At 41.0% G+C, this 27,369-nt stretch overlaps 1 protein-coding gene across 1 annotated transcript in view; it reads left to right on the forward strand.

Annotated features, from left to right (window-relative positions):
• The first annotated feature begins 1,035 nt into the window (after positions 1 to 1,035).
• Positions 1,036 to 27,369, forward strand: part of Pdzrn4 (PDZ domain containing ring finger 4) — a 350,277-nt gene continuing 323,943 nt past the window's right edge. Inside the window, 4 exon segments of the mRNA XM_051160234.1 lie at positions 1,036 to 1,339; positions 1,341 to 1,643; positions 3,797 to 3,883; positions 6,715 to 6,822. Coding sequence (XP_051016191.1) covers positions 1,070 to 1,339; positions 1,341 to 1,643; positions 3,797 to 3,883; positions 6,715 to 6,822 — 768 coding nt within the window. The 5' untranslated portion in view covers positions 1,036 to 1,069.

The following is a 27,369-nucleotide window of genomic DNA, read 5'->3' on the forward strand; positions in this document are numbered from 1 at the left end:
TTTTCTGCCTACAAGATGTAGGGGTTAAAAATAGAGCGAATTTGAAGGAACGGCCAACCAATGGCTGGCCCAGCTTGAGAGCCTACGACAAGAAGGTGATCACCCCTGACTCTATTGCTTGATATTCTTCTATACTTGCAGACAGGAGGCTGGAATAACTGTCATCAGAGAGGCTTCACCCAGCAACTGATGGGAATAGGTGCAGAGACCCATAGCCAAACATTCACGAGTACTGCTTCTTATTTTCCTTTCAGGTCCTCAAAAGATCACACCCCGTTCCCAGTAGTGAAATGCTGGGAAAATAGTGTGACAGCTGAACTTGGGGGTAAGCTGTAGCCTTCTCCTCACCAAGAAAAAGGTGCCCCGTGGCAGGCAACTGACCTTCCTGAACTGTGGCGGCATGTCCAAAGATTACCCTTTTCTACATTCACCTGATTTCTGTACCTTGATTTGAGAGACCTGGCTCTGTGGATTTCCTAAGGGCTTTTTTTTTTTTTTTTTTTAAATGGGAAATGGTGAAGCTTTAGGGTTGCCGTTTTTAGCTGATGATTTTTTTTTAAGTTAGCTCCTTTGAAAAAACGAATGTGTATTTATTTCGAACTTTTTTTTTTTAACCTGAGGGTCTGCTTGGCACAAAGATCCTGGTCCCCAAAATGTTCCGTCCTAGTAGATTTCAACATTTTCAGTATGAGTGCTGTGTCCATCGCCAGCTCTGCTAGCACAGCACCCCGAAGGACTTGAAGTTCATTGCTCAGGGAAAGAATAAAGCTGACCTAAGGACCACTGAAAACTTGCCTCATTCTCAAGAATAGACTTGAAGGACCTTTACTACAAAGCCATAAAGAAGCGGGGGTTGATCGGACCCAGGTGGCTTCTATTAGTGTCAATACAGAGAAGTCAGGACCTAGCCAAAGCTTGGAAACTCCAAGCCAAACTTATTCTGAGAGCACATACACCTCCCCGCAAAGAGCTCAGCCGCGGTGAGACCAGACCACTGCCCCTGCCACAGCCTGTGGGTGCTCTGAAAAAGCAGACACCCCTTTTGGCTCTCCTCCTTCCCACCGCCACTATGGGTTTCGCTTTGGAGCTCTTCGCAGAAGTCGTGGACCCCGCTTTCCAGTGCCAGCTGTGTGGCCAGGTGCTGGAGGAACCCGCGTGCACGCCTTGCGGGCACGTCTTCTGCGCCAACTGCCTGCTGCCCTGGGCGGCGCGGAGGCGCCGGTGCCTGCTGCAGTGCCAGCCGCTGGCGCCGGGCGAGCTGTACAGGGTGCTGCCGCTGCGCAGCCTGGTCCAGCAGCTGCGAGTGCAGTGCGACTATCTCGCTCAGGGCTGAGGCCACACAGTGAGGCTGCGGGAGCTGGAGGCGCACATCCAGCGCTGCGCCTTTGGCCCTGACAGCGCCAGTGACAGCCGCTGCCCAGGCGGCTGCGGAGGCGGTGAGGAGGGAAGGCACCAGGCGACCACGACTCGCCCAAGTGGGGACACGCGTGAGAGACCACTCGGGCCCGAGGATCCCCCCTAGGGTCGTCGCCTGCCAGCGGCTGGGGAAGGTGCAGCTGGCACAATTCGGCTTGGTGCCGCACAGGTACCAGGAAAAGTTAACCCAGTACATGGCGCGCAGGTACAACTTCGTCGGGGACCAGGTAAGCGCAAAAGGAATGAATCCCTAAGCAAGATTGGGGTAGGAAGGGGGGCGGCTTCGCGACCTTTGAGATTCCTTCTGGAGGTGCCATCCTTTTTGTCCAGGTCCTCATGAGACATACCCCGTGATTATGTTCTGCTCGCCTCATGAACATCGTTGCCCCAGAAATATCGCTTAAGGTTAAGAGAGTCAAACTCAACTTTCTCCTGGAGAAGGAGAAATTGGAAAAAAAGAAAAAAAAAAAAACAAAACCTCTTTCCTCACTCACATTCGTGTTCCCATAGCCCACCTTCGCTGCCCAGCTTTCCTGTCCTTGGCCCATACCTGAGACAAATTCCATAAGTAAACCGCAGTTAATTAGCTGTGAACTGCTTATTTTCTCTGCCAAAGTTAGCCTATCACTTAACTACCCTTCCTCAGTTCCGGGACCTTAAGGGAGAGGTGGTGTGGTGGGGAGGACAAAGATGACATTTCTTTATATCCCTGAGGTTTTCTGAACATCCGTCCCTCCGGACTTCACATGTCCTTTTCTGTGATGAGTGTGAATGCTATGACCTGGTGACTTGTCCCAGGCCACCCTGGCCCCTTGAGCAGCAGACAGAGGCTGTCTTTCTCTACTTCTCAGAAGCTGCTTGGTCCTGAGCTAGAAATGGCAGCAGCCTGGGTGAAGAGACTTGATTATTAGCTGGGACTTGTCTTCAGTATGCTTGCCCAGTGTTTGACTTGGCTGCTCTGTGGCAAAGCAAGCAGGGATTTAACAGAACTTGCACCCCCACCCAAGGAGCTGTTTTCAGTTTCAACAGCCTGGGGAGGAGCAACAGAGAGCTTCCAGGTCTGGGGACTGGCTGTCTACCTCTGCCTCCAACACTAGCCCTTGGTTTTAAGCTTCCTGCCCTTAGCCTGAAAAACAGAGAGGGAGAGACAGTCCAGGTTTGAAAACTGATGGAAAGGAGCCACTGTTAGAATTATGAGGTAAACAAATTCAGCATCTTGTCAAGCTGTGATTCTGTTCCACGGTTTCTCCATGCTGGGGACTCATTAGTATATACAGTTCCTCACGTGGTGGTGACCCCCAACCACAAAATTATTTTGTTCCGACTTCATAGCTGTGATTTTTGCTACTGTTAAATTAATACTAATGTAAATAGCTGATCTGCAGAATATCTGATAATATGACCCCTCCTCACAAAGGGGTCGTGACCCACAGGGTGACAACCACTTTTCTATGCTGTGCTTTGGGATCTGATTCTGAAATGTTGCTGGCTGGACTGGGCTTCTCAGAATCACTTTCTGCTGCCTGTAGGGACTGCTGTGGGCTCTGAGAAAGCTCCTGGGGTGGGGAAGGGGGTGGGGAGGAGCACCGAGGTAGCAGCGTGTGTGTATGTGGTGGGGGGGGTGTAATGGGGTTTCATCCCTCAGCATGAGATGTAACTCCAGATATTTCTCTTTTACGGAGACTTTAAGTCTGTAATTGTGACTACAGTTCATCTTGTCCAGTTGCTTGAGTGCCTGTTTAAATTGGCCTCTACTAACAAACAAGTGGCTGCTATAATTTGTATTTCTTTAATTACTGCATCACCAGGCAAGAAATGCATACTGCTCTACCTGGCAAAATGCTTTTATTTTTATTCCATGAGAATTAGAATTATGACAAACAAAAAAGGGATGATATTTAAAATCAAGATGGCTGCCTTCCAGTAGACCCTGCCTTACAGGGCCAGTCTGAAGGGATTTTATAAATAGCTCAGCATTTATCAAACACCCTTAACACTTTCTACAGTGAAAATTTACATTAAAATGTTTCTAAGATCCACTGGCTATTTATTTTACTCTCCTGTCATACAAAGTTAAAAATAAAAAGCCCTTGCCTGCTTAAGCCCAGAAATTTGTCTGCAACTCAGGCAAGGTCTGAGTGGGATGCTGCCTGGGTGAAACGCAAATCCATGCATTCGTTTGGAAAACCCTTTCTACTCACATGCACAGGCGTTCCCTTCAAACGCATGCCATGCCTTAAGCTACATTCAGGGAGAAATTTTGCTCAGTCAACCAACCATTCTTAGGATGCTTTCTGTTTACAGTCACTGTAGTGGTTAATTTTCACTTCTTTATTTCTGTGTTTGTTTTACTTATTCACTTCTCCCCTTTCACACTTAGGATGGAGAACAGAAGTCATTCACTGTGGTGTTGGAAAGGGAAGATGATGCGTTGGGATTCAACATAATAGGAGGCCGCCAAAATCAGGTGACTCCTTTGTTAGCACAGTGTTTTGCATGTAGAATGGACTATGACAGAAACAAGTGATGTGATCTCTAAAAGTATGCTTGTGCCCAAATACCAGATTTTTTTTCCTTTTTTTTTTTTTTTTTCAAGAGAGGGCTTCTCTGTGTAACCTTGGCCACCCTGGACTCGCTTTGTAGACCAGGCTGGCCTCGAACTCACAGAGAGCCACCTGCCTCTGCCTCCCTGAGTACCAGGAGTAAAGACATGCACCACCACGCCAGGCTCAACTACCAAATTCTTAATCTAGATTTTTCTGATACATACTCAGATGTTCTTTTCAGAGAGAATTTGAAAACAAAGCATCCCACAGCTAAGCAACTTGATTCTCTCAGCTACAGCCATAAAGGAAAGAATGTGTTTCATGTTTCATCTACCGTCCTTGGACAGCGCCATGGGCTCATCCTTTGACCCTATGACAGAGTAGCCTGTGTAGGCAATTTCCATTTGCAACACTAAATATCTTGTCTGCGTGTACTTCCTGTTGTTCTCAAATGTCCCTAGATGGCAACGTGGTTGAGAAGCTGACAGTGTGTATCAAATGAAGTGAATTTAAATAAGAGAAAAGTAAGGTGGGTTTTTTTTTTCTTCCCATAATTTCTTAAGAAACTTCATACTAAAGAGAGTTTGGTGTGAAACATCTTTTGGCGTCCCAACTCAACTTCTCATTTAACTGGATGAATAATCTCTACTGTGTTCTTAATGTTCTCAAAGTTCATATTAAGAATCTACATAGCGTAGCTACAAAATTCTTTGAAATTCTGCAATCCTGCACTGTCTTAATTTTGAGTGTAACTGGATAAAGCGAAATTTAGTAAAGAAACTTACCTTATTGACTCTAGTTAACTACTATGAAATGCTTTGTCCCGTGTGACACCCGCTGTTCAAGAACTCACCTGCTATAGGCCTTTAGGTTCTGCTCTGAGCTGGATTTAGGATGGTGATGTCCTGTGCCACCCTGGGGATTAGGATGGTGCCATCCTGTGCTTTCTATGCCACTAGTGAACCCAGCAATCTAATGCCACACTGCTTCTATTCTAAAATGGCCTCAGTTAATATGAAAACACAGACATTTCCTCTCCCTTCTATTGTGGCTTATGTATTTATTTATTTTTAAAATAATTTTTTATTAATTTATTCAGATTATATCTAAATAGTTTCCCCTTGCTTGTCTCCTCCCATTCCTCCCTCCCTCCCACTTACACCCTATTCATCTCCCCTAGGTCTGTGACAGAAGGGGACCTCCTCCCCCACCATATGGTCACAGCTTATTATATCTCATCTTGGTAGCCTTCCTATTCTTTCTCTGAGTGCCACCAGGCCTCCCCACCAAGGGGAATTGGTCAAATATGGGGCCCCAGAGTTCATGTCAGAGTCAGTCACTGCTCTCCACACAACTGTGGATAATGTCCTGTCCCTTGGCTAGATCTGAGTAGGGGTTCAATATTTAATGCATGTATTATCCTTGGTTGGTGCAGTAGTTTGAGCAGACCTCCCTGCGTCTAGATCTGCCCATCATGATATTCTTTTTGTAGGTTTTTAGGACCCTCTAGGTCCTTCTATTTCTCCCATATTTCCCTCACCTAGAGTCCCAATAGGAGGTCCCTGCATCTATCCCAATCTCATGGTAAGTGAAGACTTTTAGGGGACATCCCTGTTGGGCTAGTGTCCAATTATAAGTATATCCCATGTGAGTCTTTCTGAGTCTGGGTTAACTCACTCAGTATGACCATTTCTAGTTCTATCCATTTGCCCACAAATTTCAGGATTTCCTTGTTTTTATTAGCTAAGTAATATTCCACAGTGTAAATGTATCACAGTTTCTTCATCCATTTTTCAACTGAGGCACATTCAGGTTGTTTCCAGGTTCTGGCTATTAAAAATAAGGCTGCTATGAACATGGCTGAGCCTATGTCCTTGTTGTGTGGTGGAGCACTTTCCTGGTGTATTCCAAAACACCAGTTGGGAATTTGACACTTAAATGACACTGGGCATTCTAAAGAACCACTTCCAATTCCGGTTATGGCAGGCCAAGTAAGGAGAAGATGTAGGGCTAATTTTATTTACCCTGTCTTAAAATTACCTGAGATATAAGAGCCCACCATGTGTTGTTCTATGGTGACAAACATCTTCCTAAATCGGTCTCACACGATCATTGGTTCCTCGTGATTGGCTTAAGTTTTGTAGTATCAAAAGGCTGCGTGTCCGAGGTTTGCCTGCACCCTGTGGGACTTGCACCTGGAACCATGTCAGCACAAGACATGGATAAGCCCCTTGACCATGCAAAGTTGATATTTTGATATTTTAGATTTAAAACCACTCTGTCTCCTCAGTGGTCAGAGCCATGGCTCTAAATTTCACAAGCTGGGATCTAAAATTGTATTTCTTGAGCTCTGAGTACATCTAAATTGTTATATAGTAGAAGCCAGGTATGCTTTCTTTCTTCTTTTGTACTTCTGTCTTTTTAAAATCTCCCTCATCACTTTATAGGTGAGAAGTTTTTACAGTAACACTGTTAATCTCACCTTGTATTTGCCCTTCTCCAAAGCTTTTCATGTGAATTCAAAATGTAACGTAAATAGATGATCTTGTCAGAGACGCTGGACTTGTTCATTATGGCTGTCATCTTGATGAATCACTAGTTGGCATTGAGTATGTTAATTCTGTGCCAAATTGCCAGCTAAGAGAGTTGCATGTTTGAGCAGAATTATTACTGTTGCATTTAGAAAATCATGCTTTACAGAATTTAAAGTTTGCTTAATATGTTTCTTTCTGTTAATTTTTTTTTTCTATAGAATTACAAGAAGCAACCCGGCACTGAAGGAATCTATGTTTCAAAAATTTTGAGAAATGGGCCTGCAGACAGAGCAGATGGCCTGGAGATTCATGACAAAATCATTGAGGTAAGCAGGGAAAAAAAAATGCATGATCTGTAATTAAGACTTTGTAAGGTTGCACACACATTGTTTGCCTCCGCATCCTGATCAGAGTATAAACGTAACCGCAGTGGAGACATTGCTGTTGTTATTTCTTCCTAAAAGTGTAAAACTTTATGACAATTCTTTGTCATTTAGGAGACGGTGGGATAAAAGCACAAAGTGCTCTAAGTTTCCAGGTGTGTTAATGAACATCTATATTTTAATACATTCCCTCTTCAGACACCAAAGAAACTTCTCTGACTCATTTTTATAGCATTTCAAAAGGTGACAAATCTGTGCTTGAGAACGTATTTGCTAAGAAAATAAGGCTTTTGAAAGCTTGCGATTAGTGTGTGCTTGCTGACACTGGGGCTATGTCTAAGACGCCTTTATCACCTCTCCACTTAGTGTATCTTTTTTGGAGCAATGCAAATGGAAGCAGTAGTCTTGCCCCTGTAGGGAGGAGCTATGGGACCTTCTTGCGTTTGCAGCTGTGTTGTTGTGCTTGAAGCCTATGCTGTGATGAGGAGCCCAGAGTGACTGTTATCTCTCCCTCTCACAGCTGAAGACAGTATTATTTGTTGTTACTAAAAGAGGCTAGGTTATTTTTGTTGGTTAATTAATTCCCAATGTATTTGTAAAGGTATAAATAGAAATTGAGAAGGTTTGTTGGACTCTACTGTATGTGTAAAACAATTTTTGTTTTGTATTATGGAAACACTACCTTCATCTTTCTTGATGAATAGATCCTTTTTTTCTTTATTAACTTCTGATAGGTTTTAGATTTGTATTGTGTGTGTGTGTGTGTGTGTGTGTGTGTGTGTGTGTGTGTTAAAATTCTGAATGCATTGAGCTAGAATAAAAATAGAAAGACAATCACAAGCCATGATGTCTAGGAGCAAACTGACTAGACACTGGGAAGACTTGGGGGGGTGGGGCATGCATTTGGGTGAAGACTGGGTATTACCTAAACAGGTTTCCAGACAGCCATGGCATCTAGTAGTGTAGCCAGGAATGGACAAACAGTCTTGTGTTTGCTGCCCAGTTTTCTTCAGGTTACCTGCAGCAAATAGACAGACATTACAGTGCCTATTTTCAGACCTCTATTTTCACTCTTGTGAACGTGTGTGCAGTGTGTGTTTTCAAGGGCATACTAAATTAAACAATGACAAAAATGCCCTTCATCTTCTGTTTCATCCTATAAGCATTCTAATGGAATAAAAGTTTACACTGGACACTATTAAATCAAATAGTATCTCTCGGTGAATTAGTATGCCCCAACACACCCATACCACAATGACAGAAGTCAGAAATGGGGCCTCAAATTTTGCTAGCTGGCTATTTGAAAAATGTTACATATGTTAATGTTGCAATAAAAAGAAAGAAGCAGAGCTGGAGAGAGGGCTCAGCAATTATAATGCATACAGCTCTTCCAGAGGATTTGAGTTCTGGTCCCAGCACCCATATCAGTTGGCCTGTGACTCCAGATCAAAAAGGATATGATCCCTCTGGATTCTGTGGCACACACACACACACACACACACACACACACACACACACAATAATAATAATAATAATAATAATAATAATAATAATAATAATAATGAAATATACCTTTTAAAAGGAAGAAAAAATATTATTTGTTGTGATATAATATTTTTTTAAAGCACTCATTTATTGAGGGCTGGGAGTGTGACTAGATAGGACAGTGTTTGACTTGTATGCTCCAGGTCAGGGATGCAATCCAGAGCACCAAATAAAAGTCAACTGTACAAAATCTCATTGGTCTTCTGGACAAGATACTTTCATTTTTTTAAATCCATATTTGATAACAAAATCTTGTAGTGATCCATCCAATGTCATTACAAATATTCATCAAACTAGTCTTAATAGAGTTTAAACAGAAAAAAAATAACCTATCAACAGAGAATGAATTGAAATTCATAATGAGCTGCAGTATTATTATTCCCCTTGATTGTATAAATTAGCAGGAAATAGACAGAGCTTGAAACTGGTCACATGAATATATATTTGAGTAGATTTCTTCCAGAACAAAAATATATGCACATATAAATAGCATATATTCCAGGATATGAATATATATGTATATATACATATATATATGATCAGATATATTCTAGTTCTGCAGTGGATTTATGTTGTTCAGAATGGAGTAAGATGATTTTGGTATATCTGGTATTATCTTGTTAATTAGTGTGACTATTTTAGAAGGAAGATGGCTAGAAATAAACCTCTAGTACTTGGCTGCTTTCTTAGTGTTCTGTGAGCTCCTGAGACAGAGACTCCATGATTTTAGTATCTATTCCAGCAAGTCTTAAAAACACAGTTTGTGTGGACAACCCTCACATTTAAAGAAAAGTTAGAAATAGCTGATGTTTGTCAATCATTTTAATGCCCATGTCAGAGCTACTAATTAATATTAAGTTTATATTTAATAGGGAATTAACAAACTATATACTGATTAACAATATCAGAGTTGGATAAACCAAATTTTAAGATAAAGACAATAATTTATTTTCTGTTTTATGATTTGCCTATTGAAGGAATGCAATGGAAGTATAGGCCACATTTTGAATTTCAAAAGTCAGTAATGCTTTAAAGCTGGTGCACAAATACATTTGTGCTTTATTAAGCTGTCTGTCCATGTGATTTAACTGCCACAATTTGACTTATTCTTAACACTTTAAAATTAAAAAAAAAAATCAAAGCTGGAAAAGTTTATTATTACCTTATATTCAAAATATGCCCAACATATTGCATGTAGTTATTAGATTAATGTATACATAGCAAATTTATGAACTTTACCTATTAAAATATTCATAAATCATTAATTTGAGTGAAAAGTAGATATATTAATATTTGATTCTATTAATGATTATAAAGGCTTTATTAATTCTAATAAAATATTAGTTATAATATTTTTGTCATAGTTTAACAAAAGTCAACAACTCCAAGACTGTCTTTGGTATTCTACAATCCATAGGAGCTGATCAAGCTCAAAATCAATGAAGAATAAAACAAAGTCATAGTCACAAGGTAAACCCTGATGATACTTTTAACATGATTCCAAGCAAACTCACTTTTGAGTCATTCTCCACAAGTATCCATATTGGCCAGTTTCTATCTATTCTCACATCTGTGTCTCTGTAAATATTTATTTGTGTGTATTAAAAACAAGTTAAATTTGATATTTCAGTTATAGCATTATGTGACAAAGTATTACCAACATCTAAAAGGTTGAAATATTCTTGACAGCATCAGAAATTCAGGGCAAGGAATTCAGTGTGTACACGAGATTTCCAACAACCTGAGTTTGTCTTTAAAAATGAAGAAGGGACCCAGAAGCAGAAAGACTCAAATGGTATATACTCACTTATATCTGGACACTAGCCCAAGGGGCATGTCCCACGAAAGCCTTCACTTACCAGGAAACTGGGACAGAGGGGAGGGCATCCTACTGGGACTCTAAATGAGAGACGCATGCGAGAATAGCAAAATAAAAGGATACAGAGGGTCCTAGAAACCTACAAGTAGAACATTATGATGGAAGGATCTGGGCCCAGGGGTCCTGCTCAAACTATGGCACCAGTGAAGGACAATACATGCAGTAAACTTTGAACCCCTACCAAGGTCTAGCTAATGGACAGGACGTTCTCCACAGTTGAGTGGAGAGTGCGGTCTGACTTTCACACAAACTCTGGTGCCTCATATTTGACCACATCCCCTGGATGGGGAGGCCTGGTGACACTCAGAGGAAGGATAGCAGGCTACCAAGAAGAGACTTGATACCCTATGAGCATATACAGGGGGAGGAGGTCCCCCTCAGTCACAGTCATAGGGGAGGGGAGTAAGGGGAAAATGGGAGGGAAGGAGGAATGGGAGGATACAAGGAATGGGATAACCATTGAGCTGTAACAAGAATAGATTAATAAAAATTAAAAAAAAAAAAAAAAAGAAACACATGCAGGTTGTGTGAAACCAGTGGGTGCTTAGATTTTTATGACAAATTATTTTTTTTTATTAGAACAGGTCACACATGAACAAACACCTCAATAGAATAATACCCTTATTTTCCATCTTAAGGTGTGTCTTAACAGCAGCCTGTTTTTGTATAATTAGGAAACATATGAAAGAAACTGGGTCAATATAAGTAAAGAATTATCTTCTATTGAGAGATTAGTAGTCAGTCACAATTCAATGCTACTAAAATAAATTTATAGTTACCACATGTTTTGTGCTCTTGAAAAATGCAGTACAACTGGGAAATCCTGGACCATGAGGTGAATGGGGCCTCGCTGCAATGCCTACTCCAACTCTTAAAGACCAATGAGTTCCTCCTCAGTTTCTACGTGCAGTTTTAGCTTACTCAGGAAGTTTGGGGAAATCTAAGCCAGCTGCTGCCAGCATTCAGTGCTTCCAGTTCCCAAGGATGTCAGCGTTTGCTGAAGATCAGCAGATGATAAGAGCATTGGGGTTTTATCCATAAGAACACTGCAGGCAAGAAGAGCTGTTATTGGGAGGCTTGGGGGTGGAGCTATATATTTTTACAGTGCACAAATCATTATGTACTAGTTGCCGTCTATGGGCTGGGTCAGAGACCTTGTTTTCTATTTACAAGAAGAGCTAAGCCATACTTAGCTGGCTTGGGGAGGAGAGCTCTTCCCTGCCTTTTAATACACCACACACTAACAATATTGCTTCTTCATCTGCTAAGGGTGCAGATTTGACCTGAGTGGGATTGCACTATGACTTGACTCTAGTTTTCCTATTGCCCTAGAGTCATTCACTTCATTTTGGAAACCATGGTATGAGGTTAGGAAGACAGTGGAAGCTATAAAAAAGTGATTGTCCCGTGGTTTCTGAGAGGCCCAGGCTTTGAACCCTTGAACTTGTGTTGGGTTATAACAGAAGATATCGCAACTTCTGTTACCCCCTGCTGTTAAATAACAGTGTGATGATGACTTCCACTGTGACAGTGACAGAACTGGAAGACAGTAAGACTTTTAGGAAGCAGATCTAGTAAGAGGTCACAAGGTCATGGAACATTGAGACTTTTGGAAGGTCTCAAGTGATTCTGTGGGGAGCCTCATTAGTTCTTTCAAGGGTATTCTTATGAAACAGAGCTGGAGTTTTTCCAGGTCTAGCTTTCCTGTCTGTCTAGGTGGGGCCTCTCTTAAGTGTACCATACCCGTGACACTATATGATGTGAGCATCTTACCAGATCCCAGCAGGTGGTGGCACCATGCTCTAGAGCCTATAAAGACATTGATTAAATTGGCCGCTTTTATTTATTCATAAAGCAGCCAGCCTTGGGTATTATGTTTGAGTAGTGGAATGTGGACTACTCTTGTAGTTGCCTAGACCGTCAGTGACCATAGTGTTTTTGTCTCTCTATGAGTTTCCACTTTATAGATGCAGTGTTAAAAAAGCAGTGTGAGAGAGCTATCCATGCTGAACCATGGTGTGCTGAGCACTGTGACACCATTTAAGCATGTAAAACATGGGTGTGGTTCTGATCTTTGATGGATCAGTTTCCAAGAAAGGAAGGGACAACCACATAGCACTGGAGGGGTGTACACTGTGCTACCGACTAGGGCTGGAGAAATGTCTTAGAGATTGAGAGCACTGGCGGCTCTTCCAGAGGTCTTGGCTTCAGTTCCCAGCACTTAGATGGTGACACACATTCATCTGTATCTCCAGTTCCAGAGAACTTGACACCCTCTTCTGTCCCCTGTGGGCACTGCATGCCTATGGTATACAGACTTACATGCATAACACCCAGACACATAAAATAACAATAAATAAGATCTTTAAAAACAAACAAACAAACAAACAAACAAAAAAAAACACCTTTTTAAAAAGAGTCTGAGTGTCCTTGACATTTCCTCACCTCTTGTACTATGAAGAAATCTTATGTTTTCCTTGTTTTCGGTCTCATGCAGAAAGAATGGCCTTCAGTACCCTTGCACATTGCCCTGTCAGAACTTGACTGAAGACAATACCCCAATTCTCCAGTGTTTGTTACTTTCCATAATTGATCCCAGTAGCTTCCTGAGATGTTCTCTTCACCCAGCCTCTGCCACTTTCAACTTAATTTGCATACTATAGGTTGGCCTTATTTATTTATTTTTTTTCTTGTTCCCTGGCTAAGGTCTTTCAATAGCATCCTACTATGAGTAGATTAAAACCGACTTCTAATGGTCTAAGAAATATGACCCTTCAAACACTCTTATTTCAAAAGCCCTTTATTTTTACACCAGTGCTGTAGTCATGTGAAGTAGCATTTGTTTCCAATCTTTAGGCCTCCCTACGTTTATTTTTCAATCTGTCTGATATTTTCTCATATCATTTCCCAGAGCTGGTAAGTTCCTTGAAAAACGCTTACAAGCCCCAAACCGTTCAAACCCTCTAAAACACTTAATAGTCCTTGAAGCTTTCATATCCTGAAACCTTTTACAATGCTACCCTAACTCTTTATGTCCTCCCAAGTCCTTAATGATCCCCGAAGCCCTGCAAACCCACTCTGCAGAATTAATGTCTCTTCTCTGTGGATGACGACCTTATACATCTCACTCTTCCCTTCTCTAAGATTTGGGCTTATTTGAGGTGGTTTTGGTTTCTTTTCTAGAGGCTCTGCTCCCAAAAACTTAACCTGGAAAGCCCTCCAATTCCTTAAGCTCTCTCAGAAAGATAGTGTCTGGATCTTGCAGGAGGGACTCAGTTGCGCAAGACTATCTTAAGATACGCAAGTCCCTTTGTTGAATTTTTATTACAGATCATTAGGTAACAAAACATGTTTGTTACATAAACATTTTCACAGTGCAGTTTGCCATGTATGTGATTCACCACGTCTGAATATTAATGGGGTTCTGTTGCTGGATGGAGGTAAAAAGACCCGTGCATCAAGACTTAGAATCAAGATGGGAAAATACAAGTTTATAGGACATTAAACAAATAAGACACAAACAAAGCAAATGAACACATGATGAACAATGGGCACAGAAGAAATGGCCAAATAAATTCTTAGTATTGTCTCCCAACACTTTAGGAGCAAAGTGGTACTTGGAAAGCCTTTATGGAAAACATAAAAATTGAGACAGTAGGAGGTGAGAGAGGGTAGAACAAGATTTTTTTTCCTGTTGAGGAAGATTACAAAAAACCAACCAAGAAGTGGGATTTGTATGTTTGCCTGGGCCATCTTGGGTGGTTAACATGATAGACAGCTAATACTTAAGTTGCTTTTTGTTTGACACTCTTCTGATCGTTTAGGGATATTAATCCAGACACTGCAGGTGCCTGGGATAGTACCCTGATGAGAAAATTAAGGTGGAGAGAGAGAGAGAGAGAGAGAGAGAGAGAGAGAGAGAGAGAGAGAGAGAGAGAGAGAGAGATCAAGTGACAGCCATGCCACACAGTTCTTTTTCTGCTTTAAAAATGACTTGACAGAAAGGTTTATTGTCTATCCTTTATTTTTTTCAAAGACTATATTAAAGAGATAAAATCAAGTTTGCTAATTCTTACAAAGATTAGTTTGTTTTTGTTTTTTGTTTCTTTTTTTTTTAGTTAACCTTAAAAGTTTTTCCTGAGGTCAAGGAGGGGTCTAAGTCTATGAGTGCTTTGTGTATGTGGGTTTGTGCTGTGTGTCCCCCCCACCTCAGGTCTCACAGTAACATGTCCATTCCGTCACATCATAGTCATCCTTATTTTCGATAAGGGTCCTGGATGACTCTGGATGGCTGTATTAATGAACCACAGCAGTAGCCCATTTTGCATTAAAAGGCATTTAAATTAATTAATTGAGTTATTCACTTTACATCCCAATTGTGGCCCCCTCTCTCCTCTCCTCCTAGTCCCACCCTCTGTCCTTCTTCCCCGATATTCCTCCGCCCCTCTCCCTCAGAAAAGGGGAGCCCCCCTACACATCCCAGCACATCAACTCACATCAGGACTGAGCTCATCCTCTACCACAGCCCACTGTCATGTCCAGCCTTCTAGCAAGCCTCTAATATCTGAGCAGGAGCCGTTACTTTCGCCACAGCAAGCACATTAGTGGCAGGCTTTCTACTGAAAGGGTTCAAGAAGCAATACACGGATGGGTCAATCATGTTACTGTAGTAACGTCTTTCACAACAATGCTTAAAATGCAGTAATAATATCACTTTAAATTGCTCATTTTAGCAAAAAAAAAAAAAAAAAAAAAAAAAAAACAACACACATTAAAATATGGGCCTTGACTTTCTGTGACAATAATGACTGAAAAAGAGATCATGGATTTGGAGAGGGTTGTGGGAGGAATTGCAGGGTGAGGGGACAAGGACAGGAGTCATATAGATGGAATGCTCAAGTATGAAACTCTCAAAAGATAGGGTTATTAAACAAAAATTAGAGTATAAGAAATAAATTAGTATATTTGTAAACAATTGAAAAGTGGAGCCATGGCATTAAGTACTGAAAACTGTCTTCGCTTTTAGGGAAATATTCTGGGAAACGCTGGAATACATATACAAATGTGAACCTACACAGTGCTCAGAGTAAAGCCTGGCTGTCGGTGTTCCTTGTGTTAACTACTGATGTGCACTGATAGCTGTGAGATTCACCGCGGGCCGGAGCTGCAGAGAGTGTATCTAAGAGTTGAAATCTATTAGAGCCCTTTGCCAAAGACAACAAAGCCCGAAAGCACTCACTCCACTTTGATCCTAACACACTAGAATCTACTTCCCAGCTTGTCACTGCAGTTAGTACAAGACATGAACTCCAGACCTGTATGTCCCGGACAAGGGAGCCTGACCTGGGGGATTGTAAGCATAACACTGAGAAGCTGGATGGCAATGTGAAAGGGGCTGACTAATGTGGCACCTCGCAGATAGGTGTCCAATATGAGGGTTGCTCTGTGTAGCCCTGTTAATGTGGGGGAAATGATTGACAGTCTACTTACCCACTCTAGCAAATGCCTTGATTGGATATTGACTTATATGGTGTCCCTGTTTTACTTAAAATAATTGCATTTAGTCACTGGTTTCATTATTGGCAGCATAGTTCTAGGCCAGAATAAAACATAAGCCAGAAAATGAAGGATTGAGTGGCCGAAGAGATTTTTAGATTTTCGAGCAGTACTGATACTTTACGGGGTAAAACATTTTATTCCTTACAGAATGCTTTCCTGAGAATTGTCTTGTTAGATCCCTGCCATTCTCTGAGATATAGGAAACAGTAGTGCAAAATTCCATGGCAGATGGGGAGAAAATAGGCTTAGAGTATTCGTGCAGCTTCTTTAGAGCCAAAGCTGTTCAGATTAGGCAAGTTTTCAACTTGGAGCATTACATTAGACTAGCCTAGAAAGATGGGAAAGTCTGATAGAAGGCGAGGGTGAAGACTGAGATCCCTAAACAGGTTTTGCCTGCTGTGAAAAATTTGCATGTCACACCTCACAGGGCTATATTAAGTAGTATAAAAAATTCCTTGAATATGCGCGCCTGTGTGTGTGTGTGTGTGTGTGTGTGTGTGTGTGTGTGTGTGTGTATGTGTGTCTGTGCGCGCGTGTGTTGTCATGGCAGACAATCTGTTAAGACTCTAAAGATAGTGAACTCTCTGTCAAGGTAGAGGTAATAACTGAACACTCTTTTACTAATCCAAAAGTGGGAATGCTAGGCTGCCTTTTTTTAAAATTTTTTATTTTTTGCCATTTTGTGATTTGATAATAATAAAACATGGATGCAAACGGCATTGAGAAGTACTATTCAGGCACTGGGGTGAGCGTTCTCCCACTGATGTCATGAATAAAAGATGACATTAGTGGGTCTCAAACCTTATTGTCAGGAAGTGTGATTTGAAGCACTCATGACACAGCCCCAGGCCTTCTTGAGGCAGCTAAGTACAAGACGATAGAAGATCTGCATCATCAGTCACTTGGGAATTATTTTAGTAGGTCTCGGTTGATCTGATGTCTGCATTTTGAACAGGTATTTTAAGGCGTGGCTTTGTATGACTTCTATAATACAGCTTGGGAAACCTCCCTGTAAGTCTTTAGCTGTTACAGTCTGACACTGACGCTGAGACTGCTGTGCAAACCATATACGGTTATCTTTCCTTGTTTATTCATTTATTTATTGTTTTTCTAGTCGGGGTCTCTCTATGTAGCCCTGGCTGTCCTGGAACTCGCTATGTAGACCGAGCTGACCTTACACTCACAGATCCACCTACCTCTGCACCAGGGCTGGGATTAAAGGTGTTGTGCCATCTTCCAGCCCATGTACCATTTTCTAAGGGACACATTAACATGAGAAATCCTTAGATTAAAAATAAAGCATTTCAAAAAAAAATAAAAAATAAAGCATTTCTAAGGCTTTAAGTGGAAGGTGGTTGATCAGTGAAAGGGGGACAACTTCAATTATTTTTCAATTAAAACTTACCCCCCCCTGTTGCTCAGTGAGATGGATTTCTGTGAGCGTCGTGAAGATTAATTACGAGGGTCTCGTACAGCATACTACATGGGGCATTATGGGAGAAATGAGGAGTAACTAAAGCATCTTTTCTACTCTAACAGTAGAAAATAAGATATGAAAATACATACACATTTCTGGGGAATCAGTTCTATTTATAACGGTATCTAATGTAGGCTGTTGGCTTTAAAAAGAAAAAGAGATTCACTTTGATGAAATCGTGAAGAATTCTGCATGGCCCTGAAAGATGTGTTGGATTTCTCGAAATGGCTTCAGAGTTTCCCTTTAACACAGACAAAAATTATTTCTTAAATATATATTGAATGCACATTTTAAGTTTTAAAGCCAGTAACCACACCGAGTATACGTTATTACCTATTTTTTTCCCCTAACAACACACATTACTAGGTCTTGATACTGCATTCTCAGGGCATAAAACTAATATCCCACCTTCCATTTGGTCTATCTGCAGTGGACAATTACTGGGTAAGTTATTAATGGCCCATTTATTTAATCCTCTATATACAACTCATGTCATAACATAGAACCAAATTTTTTTTTTTACCTTCTCAGATAACTTTCATGTAACTGTTAAACATTACAGTTTTTGAAAAGTTGAGTAGTCCACTGATATCCAAGACTAATATTCTTCATTCTCTTAAAAAGGAGTCGCCTCCCTTTGTGGCACTCTTAGCAAGTGTCTGTGCACTAGAAGCTTCGTATTTGAAGTTATATTTGTTTTATGAAAAGATGACTCCACCATTGCATCTGCCCCGCAGTGGATGGACTGATTTCCACTTTTTCCTCTCTTGGCTCCTGAATGATTCCCTTGTATTCTTCTCTTTCCCTGCACGACACTGTGGTTTGAAGCTGGGTTAAGCCGATTCACGTGGTGCAGTCAGGTTACTCAGAACTGGGATTACGTAGAGAGTTTAGCATCCATGTTCTTGTGGGTCCTGTAAGATTTTTCTCTTTTACGTTGGTGGGTGGAGCCACCAAACTCGTGCTGTCATTGGGACCAACATAATTTTTGGAGATTCAATCAAATGAGAACGACGTGACGGTTTTACCGTTTCCCCCTCCTGTCTAAAAAGTTTGTACTTGAGACAGTGGATAACAAGTGCCTTTGCTTTTTATAGATAATTATAGCAAATATTTTTGAAAGTTTAAAAAAAAATTGTTCTGTGTTTAATAGATATCATTTCCTAAGCTTTGGTACAGTCTTCCTCTTGTGGTGGTGGTGGTAGTGTGTTCATTCACGCCCCCGTGTACGTGAGTGTGTATGTGTGTCTGTGTGTATGCATGCGAGGGCATGCGTGATCTTTTAATCAAATGGACGCTGGGTGTTTAAAATAGTTTGTAAATAAGATAGAAGTCACTGCATGTTGACCCTGGCTTCCTGTGGGCAGAGTTCCCTCCATGCCCAAAGTCCGATCCAGAACAGAGAAGGGAATGGTCTACAGCCGAGGAAGGAAGAATTTATACAGCATGCTTAAGGCCCCTGACTCCAATTACCTAACACTATAAAAGAGACCAAAGACCAGAGACAGCACATAGTAGCTTCCCACAGAATACTTCATTCACACTCAGGGTGGACGCGCACTGGGGATGGGCATGCCAGACAGCAACAGGCTCGAAAATTGTGGAAGGAAATCATCTGCTAGCTGAACCTTTGCATTGAGGCCATCATATAGAAGCAGTCAGTCACGTGTGTCCAGAATTCAGTCAGTGTCCCTTGCATAATGCATCTGTTAAGGCAATTAAGCCACCAGCAGAAACCAACAGTCCTTTTCTTGTTTGAACTGTTAAGATAGACACCATCTTCCTGTTGTGGAGAGAGAAACCCTGTCCTCTTGGCACACTGTTTCATTTGATTTGCTCTCTAATGAACATCTTGAGAGGGCTCCCTAAGCCAAGGTAGAGCCAGCTAAAGCAGATGATGTGGGCAAAAGAAGTTCTGAGAGAGGTAAAGAAAGAAATTAGTCAAAGTGTGGACAACAAGAGTCCCATTTAGCAATGCCCTGAGCACTGATTCTGGAAGTTGTAAAGGTGAAAATATTCTCTCCAATAAGCTGGCCCAACACACTCACCACTCACTTCAGATGTGTGTGTTAATACCCACACACTTTCACGACAGTCTTCCTTTTATGTGGATAAATATTTATTATGCAAAAATAGTATTATATCTGGCATATATCTGTGCAGAACATTCCTTTTAATGGAAATAACTTGATAGCTGAAGGATTTAGTTGGATATACTAAAATTTTAAAAATCAAATAGTTTCATTATTTATAGATCATTGGCAAATACATATCATATGATTTAAATTACATTCAGATATTTAGTACAATTTCATTTGCCTTGTACACCTTCATGATAAGCTTGAAGATTTGGTTGAAAGTGGATATCTTAAGTTAAACTGAAATTCACCCATTTAGGGATAATAGCATAAATTTATTGGTGGAAACAACTGCCTCTTGCCTGTGCATTCATTTGTGGAGGCTATTTTATGTACATAGACACAGCCTATGCCTCATAGGGTTGGAGATGGGCTGAGGTCAAAAGTAGGATCAGAAGTGCTTCAGTGGAAATTGAACGTATGAGCCAAGAAACCGGAGGAACTAACATTTGGGAGGGTGTGACCACAAGTCTGTGTTTTGATGACTGAGCAGGTTTAGTCAGGACTGAAAATGGAAACAGCAAGGAGAATAAAATCAAGTGGTCACAAATCTCAGAAGACATTCACTCCAAATGTCTTTGGTGAATAGTTTACTGTGGAAGTAGAGATTGGAGAGAAGAAATGATTCTTGTGGTAATACTTTATGAGTTTAAATGAAGCATTGTTCGCAGTGGGAAGATGCCCAACATTTTCTCTAATCAGTTTAGTCTTGGGAAGATCCTTAATAATCCAACTCTTGAATTGCACAGATGCTTGTAGGTTGGACTATATGTTATGGGAAGTGTTAAAGCTTCTGACTGACAGATATTAACATGCTGAGAAGAGAAACAAGGTTTTCAATGGCAAAGGGCACACCATAATACTTCATTAAATTTTGGAACCAAGAGGTGACTTTGACAGAGCATTAAAAATCTATCTCTAGATATGTGTGCTTTTTGCGTAAATGGATCTATTTTTTTTTTCTGAAAGGAATATTCCAAAGCCATAGCATTTATTCCACAGGAACCCACATATGTCAGGCACATTTTTTTTTTTTTTTGCATGATGAGCCTTATGCTAGTAATGTACTAGATATCATCACTAAATGGGAACATTTCTAGAGCTCATCTGTGTTAATTTGACCCAGTAACCAGTTTGTGTCTGCCCTCACGGGTACTCTCTGAAATGGCAAGCCATTGCGAGTGTGATCGCAGGTGGACAGGCAGACTAAAAGGGCATGATATGGGATGGGTGTATGGAGATGGAAGTGGATGTGTGGGAATAAGATGAGGCTAGAAGACAAACGCAGGACAGGCACAAGGATTTCACGCTTTTTAAAAATAAACCTGTAAAGTCTGTATTTGTTTCCCAGAGTTTCCACAATAAAGAAACCAAGTGGGGTGACTTAAGTAAATGGTTAGGGTTCTGGAGGTTGAAAATCCGAGATCAAGGTCTTACAGGTGGAGTTCTTCTGAGACCATTTTTCCTTAGCGGTAAATGGTACCTGTCAGCTTCATCATCATCTGCCTTTTCCAAATGGTTATCTTTGTCATCTTGTCTCATAAGACACATTGGATTACAGCTCATGTTAACGGGCTTATTTAACTTGAATTAGTAAATATTTCAATATATGAGTTGGGGAGGGCAAAGCCGCTGGCTCTGTGGTTAAATGACACAAGCTGCTCTTGCAGAGGGACAGAATTTGGTCCCTAGAACCCACATCAGGCAGCTCACAACTTTCTGGAACTCCAGACAGCAGTGATCTGGTGCGCTCTGTCCTCTGTGAGCACTGCGTTCACATGTGTACATGCACACATAAAGACAAATCGTTAAATGACAAAACAATGCTGTCTGGCCTCTGAGAATGAGGTCTTGCCTTTAGTAATGATGTCTTTGTCACCTCTAACTACTGGGATGTTGTTGGCTAGCACACCCGTAATTTGAAAGGAGAAGGTACTATAGTGGAAAGAATCTGTTTTATCTAGAGTCTCAATGTTTCTACATGTTTTTTTTTCTGGACATAATTACAACTAAAACGTAAAAGCAAGCAAGCAAACAAACAAAAACCTATGCATTTCCAAATTGCTTTATTTTCCTTGTGAACACACCAGGTCCTATTTCCCAGTTCCTTTATTCTAGGTAGGGAAGTACAAATAGAAATAAAACCCCTCCAGGCCTAGCCTCAGAATGTCCATGGTAGGTGTCACTACTCCCCTACCTCATCCTACAAAGCAAAAAGAAGCAGAACCAGCACTACAAACACAAGAAGTTATACAGCACAGTTGGTACCTGAAGAAGGATTGACAGAACCAACGATGAATTGGGGAGCAGGGTTTGTGTCGCCCCACTGCATTTACAAACTTGGGGGCTAGAGTCCTGAGGATTTTATAAATCTCAGGTTTTGAGACTTGTGAATTGTTTTATTTCCTAAGTTTTCTGACCCCTCCCTCCAAGAGGGAATGCTCCTATGCAGGGGAAATTGCTATAAGACATCCAACTTGAACTCCTATTTAGATAGTTGTTCTCTCCCTACCTTGGAAAAATCATTCAAAACATGTAGAAAAAATGGCACACAATTTTTTTTCAGGGACAATAAGGAATCTTCAAATGACCTGCCTTACTGTCTGATGATGTCCCCAGGATTTCTGCAGTGACGTATTTACAGGCAAGACATACTAGTTGGTTGTCCACTTCTTTCCTCTGTGATGGACAGCAATGAAATAAAATAGAAAGCAACAAAATAAGATGAAACTACCTTAATCAAGCAGAGTATACACACACACATACACACACACACACACACACACACACACACACACACACACACACACCAGGGTTGGTAGCATGTATTGCCATGCATGGAAGGTATAATTGCTTTTAGACAAAACATTTATCAATAGTATTTAGTTGACTGTTTGAGGGGGGAAAGGGGGCATTAATTGTATCCATGAAATAAATAAATAAACAGTAATTTCATTGGAATGAGTGTGGAGCCTAAACCCTGTATCTGTGGGATATAGAAATTCTGAACAACACTTGAAAGCCTGGCAGATCCCAGTGTTGATATTTTCTAGGGTTTCTCTAGCTCACCGGACAGTGGTAGCCGTTCATCACTTTGTCTGTCATCATAATCATTATATATCACAGAAGGGGAATTCATAAGGGTCTCTTTCAGCTAAAGGTGAATTTTAATTAAGGCCTGGAGCTAATGTCAGACTTCCAGGCTACACAATTCAAGACAGCTCTCAATAACATCAGTATTGCGTGAATAGTCTGTTTAACTTGGACATAATAGGTGGAAAAAAAACTCTAGTCTCACAGCCATTCTGAAAGGGCCTCTGCTAGGAAAGAGTGTGCTGTGGGTTAAAGTGTTAACTAGGGGTGAGGGCAGGAGAAGTTTATCTTCTTATGTCAAAAAAGCCCTCTGTTCGGGATATGTCACACAGCGCATGGTGACACTCCGCATTTTATGAATCAGACAAATGTAATGCCATTGACAAATTTTAAGTGTATTTGTAATGAGAAAACTAAGTTCTAGTTAACAGCTTCCTTTGAGATCCTCAGAGAAGCAATGATCCTTGCAGTATTTCAGGGAGCCATATCTATAGAAGTCAGTATTTTGGGCAATGACATAAGGTGGCTTTCTTGGCCTCTCTATTTTGTAAGCAAGTTCCTTCCATCAAGATAGCATCATCAAATGTAAAAACGCAGACATAAAACATGCAGTGCTAAAAGGCCAGCTGGAGGGGGTTTGAAAATTTAAGGAATTCTGCAAAACCAAGTATGATGTCCTTCTTTACAATAATCTAATTTTTTCCCCCAAATGAGAAGTAGGTCTATTGTCTGGATCCAACTGTGCACTACACAGTGCTTTAGACGTGTATTATTTCATTCCTTGATCTAGTGACAATTGCTTCACCTAATGTATACACTAAAATCTGAGGCAGATGGTCTGGACTGCACACATCTTTCTCTCTGACAGCCCATGCACAGCATGGGCTGGAGGGCTGCTACTAACTCCTGATACACAACCAGGAATTGTTCCATGGATAAAGGAAAAGGTAACTTCTACAAAAAATTACTCCAGAGAGGAATTTTCTAAAGTTTCACAATACAATCCAGACCACAAATAGAATTTCTGCTGCTTCCTTACACTAAGTCACCTTCCTAATTAGTCTTGGTGTGGCTGGCCTGCAAGAAAGGCTCACTGGACAAATGCTGATCTGCTGGAGCTTGAACAACCCTTTTCTTTTCTCTGTACCTTGTCTACTACTGTCCGTGCTTTAGAAATGGGCACACTTCCATTTTCCACTTTTGTCTGCTTTCACGTTATTCATTCAGGTCACCCCATGACTGCTGAGGTCATGGCTATAGTGGGACCTTTTAAAATTATTATTACCTGTGATCTTCCTTGTTCTAGACTTCAGAAGATTTGTAATGTCTCGGGGCTTAAGGACTGATATATTTCCCATTTTTAAAGTGGTTTTTCTTGTCCTTGGGTGCTCTGCAAGATCAACAACGTTCTCTGTATTTATCACTGGAAATGTGGCCTCATCTCCCAGCTGGAAGTGCAAGCATGAGACGTTTGTGCACTTCAGGAAGGTAAAGCCTTGCTGTGGATTGATTTTTATGGGCACAGTGATTTCTCCCAAGATTCTATAAATGTTTCTTGGCAAAGTCAGTCTATAACTTGGTTCTAATTGCTATTATGGGGAGTTCCTGATAAACCAATATTAATCAAACTTTTCTGTCTATCCTAAATGGGAGAAACAAAATTTGATAATATTTTAAAATCCAGTGGACATTGCTCCTGGGAACAGCTCTATGCCATATAACATATAATAAAGATGTGAGAACCTCTCTGTTTTAAGGTGACATGTGGAGTATGTATGTATGTTTCTTTCCTTCCGGGTAAGGAACAGTGTATAAGTAAGGAGCTTTCAGCCATCTTATTTGAGGGGATATAACTATGATTATATAAATTGTAGATCTAAAGCCACCAGAGCCTTCCCAGATTGTTCCCTAGCAACAGAGCTATAATAAATATAATTATATGGAAGATAGCAACATTATGAGGGTGAATTTTCTAAAATAGAAAGCCCACCTTATGCGGCATACATTTGGGAACACGTGATATCCAGATCATCAAACATCACACATCCAAGGCTGTTTTACTCTTCAACATTGACTGGTATTTAAATCACCATTGTTAAAAAGTTACAAACGCAGTAATGGCCATCGGACCTTGTAAGTAACCAAGAGCTCTTGAACTTAAGGGCTACTCCTCAAGAGGGAAATCATGTGAGGTACCAGAAACCTAACCAATTAAGCAGGGCTAGTGAAGTCATGGATCTTGGAGGAGCACTTATGACTCCTTAGCCTTTACTAAGCCAGAACTGTTCCTAACTACGTTCTAAGTATTTGTCCTTATACCCACTGATTAGTGTAGTCCTCACCCCTCATCAAGAAAAATTCTTTTTGCAATGGACAGAAGCCATTACAGAAAAACATGACCAAACCAAAATGCAGAGTTATGAAGCCCAGTCCCCACTGATACATCTACTACACAACCCCTGCATGTAAAGCTTTGGGATCATTGTACAAGAGGGGCAGCAATATTGTAAAAGCCAGGGAAACCAGGAGTTTGCTGTGAGGTGGTACCCCTGGAACTGTCAGAAGGCACACTCATGAAATCTCATTATCATGGCTGCCTAAACATGGGCTGAACAAAGACTACTATGACACTTGTGCTAATGTGGAAGAAGGGACAGAACGCCCAGGAGGCCTCAACCCCAGACAAGGAACTACAGGCAACTGCGGAATGCCTCAGGCAGGAGAAGTACCCTGCCCCAAGGAAGAGCTCCCAAACTGGCTATCCAACATTAAGTGGTCAGCCCTGAAGACGTATACATGGAAGTAATAGTATACTGATGGGGCAAGTTATATTTATATATTTAGGAACACACACACACATAACAAAAAAGAAAAAGAGGCCATGAATTTGAAAAAGGTGGTAAGTACATGGGAGGGCTTGAAGGAGAAAATGATCAGGGAAATTGTTTACTTATAATCACAAATATTTTCTTAAATATATATTTAAAAGAGAAGAAGGAGACTGTGGTAATAATACGGCAAATAAGTAACACCTCATTCTACCACCTTAGAACTGAGAGATCTAAATAATTCTTTATCTTAATAGTGAACATATGAACTCTTCAATTTTTTTAAAAAATTGCATTAAAACAACCTATCGTATTTGGACTGTCTGTACAAAGGGAGGTTTTTCTGTTCTTTTTTTCTTTACTTTCATTTCTAGTGTTTATTTGTAATGATCACTACACAGCAGTTTATTTAGTTCAACAGAGAGCATTTATCCAGGAGACAGAAAAACCGTCTTCACCCACATGAAACACAAGTAATGCTCTCTCTCTCTGTTTTGTTTCTGAGCTGCCCGATGCCACAGGGGCACAAGTGATTTAAAGCAATGCCTGCCACTTCCTTCATGGCGTAATGGAGTATGGAAGTGTGCTCACATGAGCATGTTTTCATAAAAAGAAAGATGGGGCTGCAGAACAGAAATCTCTTCCTGACTGCACATGGCCTCATCAGTGTCACTTCCATTTTAAAGGAGAAGCCCTGATCAGAGGAGGATAGGCACAGACGTGAGGGCTGACTTAGACCTGATAAGCTTTGAGTAACAGGCCTCTATTACCATTTATTGGTTTGCAAATATTCACATTGCTTTAGGGGGAATCATTAGGGAAAATATATGTGTGTTGAAAACGTCTTTATGTCATCAACATTAAAAACTCATTTGTTGATATTACACTGCCTAATTTCCCAGGGACACCAATTATTACAGAAAGAATTGGGCTATTTTGGTTCTGATATACAATGGCAAAAACCTGCCAAGTAAGCTAACCGAGTTGCTGATTTGCTCAATCTGACTACCCTGTCTTCAGGATGGTGGCCTCATGCAAATGGGCTCCCTGGAGATGTGATTATCCCGTGGTGATGGTGGTCCCTCAACATCACACACTGCACATTCACTTAGGCTTTATAAGAAATGACCTAAGCAGCCTTGCTGTTTTGAAATTGTACTTTGTTCACTCTGCGCTGAGGACAGAGAAGCCAGAAGTGATGATTACAAGACCGCCCCCCGCCCCCGGACCAACAAATGCTGCTTAGACAGAGTATCTATGGCTTCCTAGTTAGCCAGCTGCCATGAGCAGAGGTGACCAGAGTGATGGTCATTAAACACACAGTTCTGTAAATGTCTTAGCATCAAGGTTCCCCAAAAGGCTAGAGAAGTGTAGAAACATCTATGGAGTATGTGGCATCTCTCTCAGCATAGGGCAGTAAAGGAAGCACCTCCTGATTCTAGCTTCCCTTCCTAGACCTAGACTTTGTATGTTGCAATTGGGACAAGGAGGCACGCTCTCCCCAGTGGTCAGGCCTAGAGTGTGACAGTGAATTTATACAGCTTTTAAGTATGGATATGGGGATGCAGATAACAGAGAAACACTTCTGGTCTAGCATGCCATGTGCCTGGAGCCCGCAGTGCTGACCCTTTGGATAATACCCATTGCCTTAGCTTGCTGAGCCTTGGTTAAGAGAATCCTAAAAAAGCCAAGCATAGAATACTTCCAGAAAGCATTTGCTCATCAGCAGTTCTTACTGGTTTCCAGTTACAGAGTTTCTACTCCCCTGGTCTGTGTATTCTACAAAAATCTCTTTGGCATTATCTGGTACTTGTAATCGCTTTTCTTTCAAAGATATCTAAAGACAATAAGTCCGAATTTACATAGTTGGGTTTCTCATTTAAATTATTAATGGGTATGGCAAGTGAGGATTAACCTTGGACAGGAAAGCCATCCTAGAAAAGTTCAGTGTGGACGGCTTTTGCAGATGTT

The sequence above is a fragment of the Acomys russatus genome, chromosome 17, assembly GCF_903995435.1.
Source record: "Acomys russatus chromosome 17, mAcoRus1.1, whole genome shotgun sequence".
Lineage (NCBI taxonomy): Eukaryota > Metazoa > Chordata > Mammalia > Rodentia > Muridae > Acomys > Acomys russatus.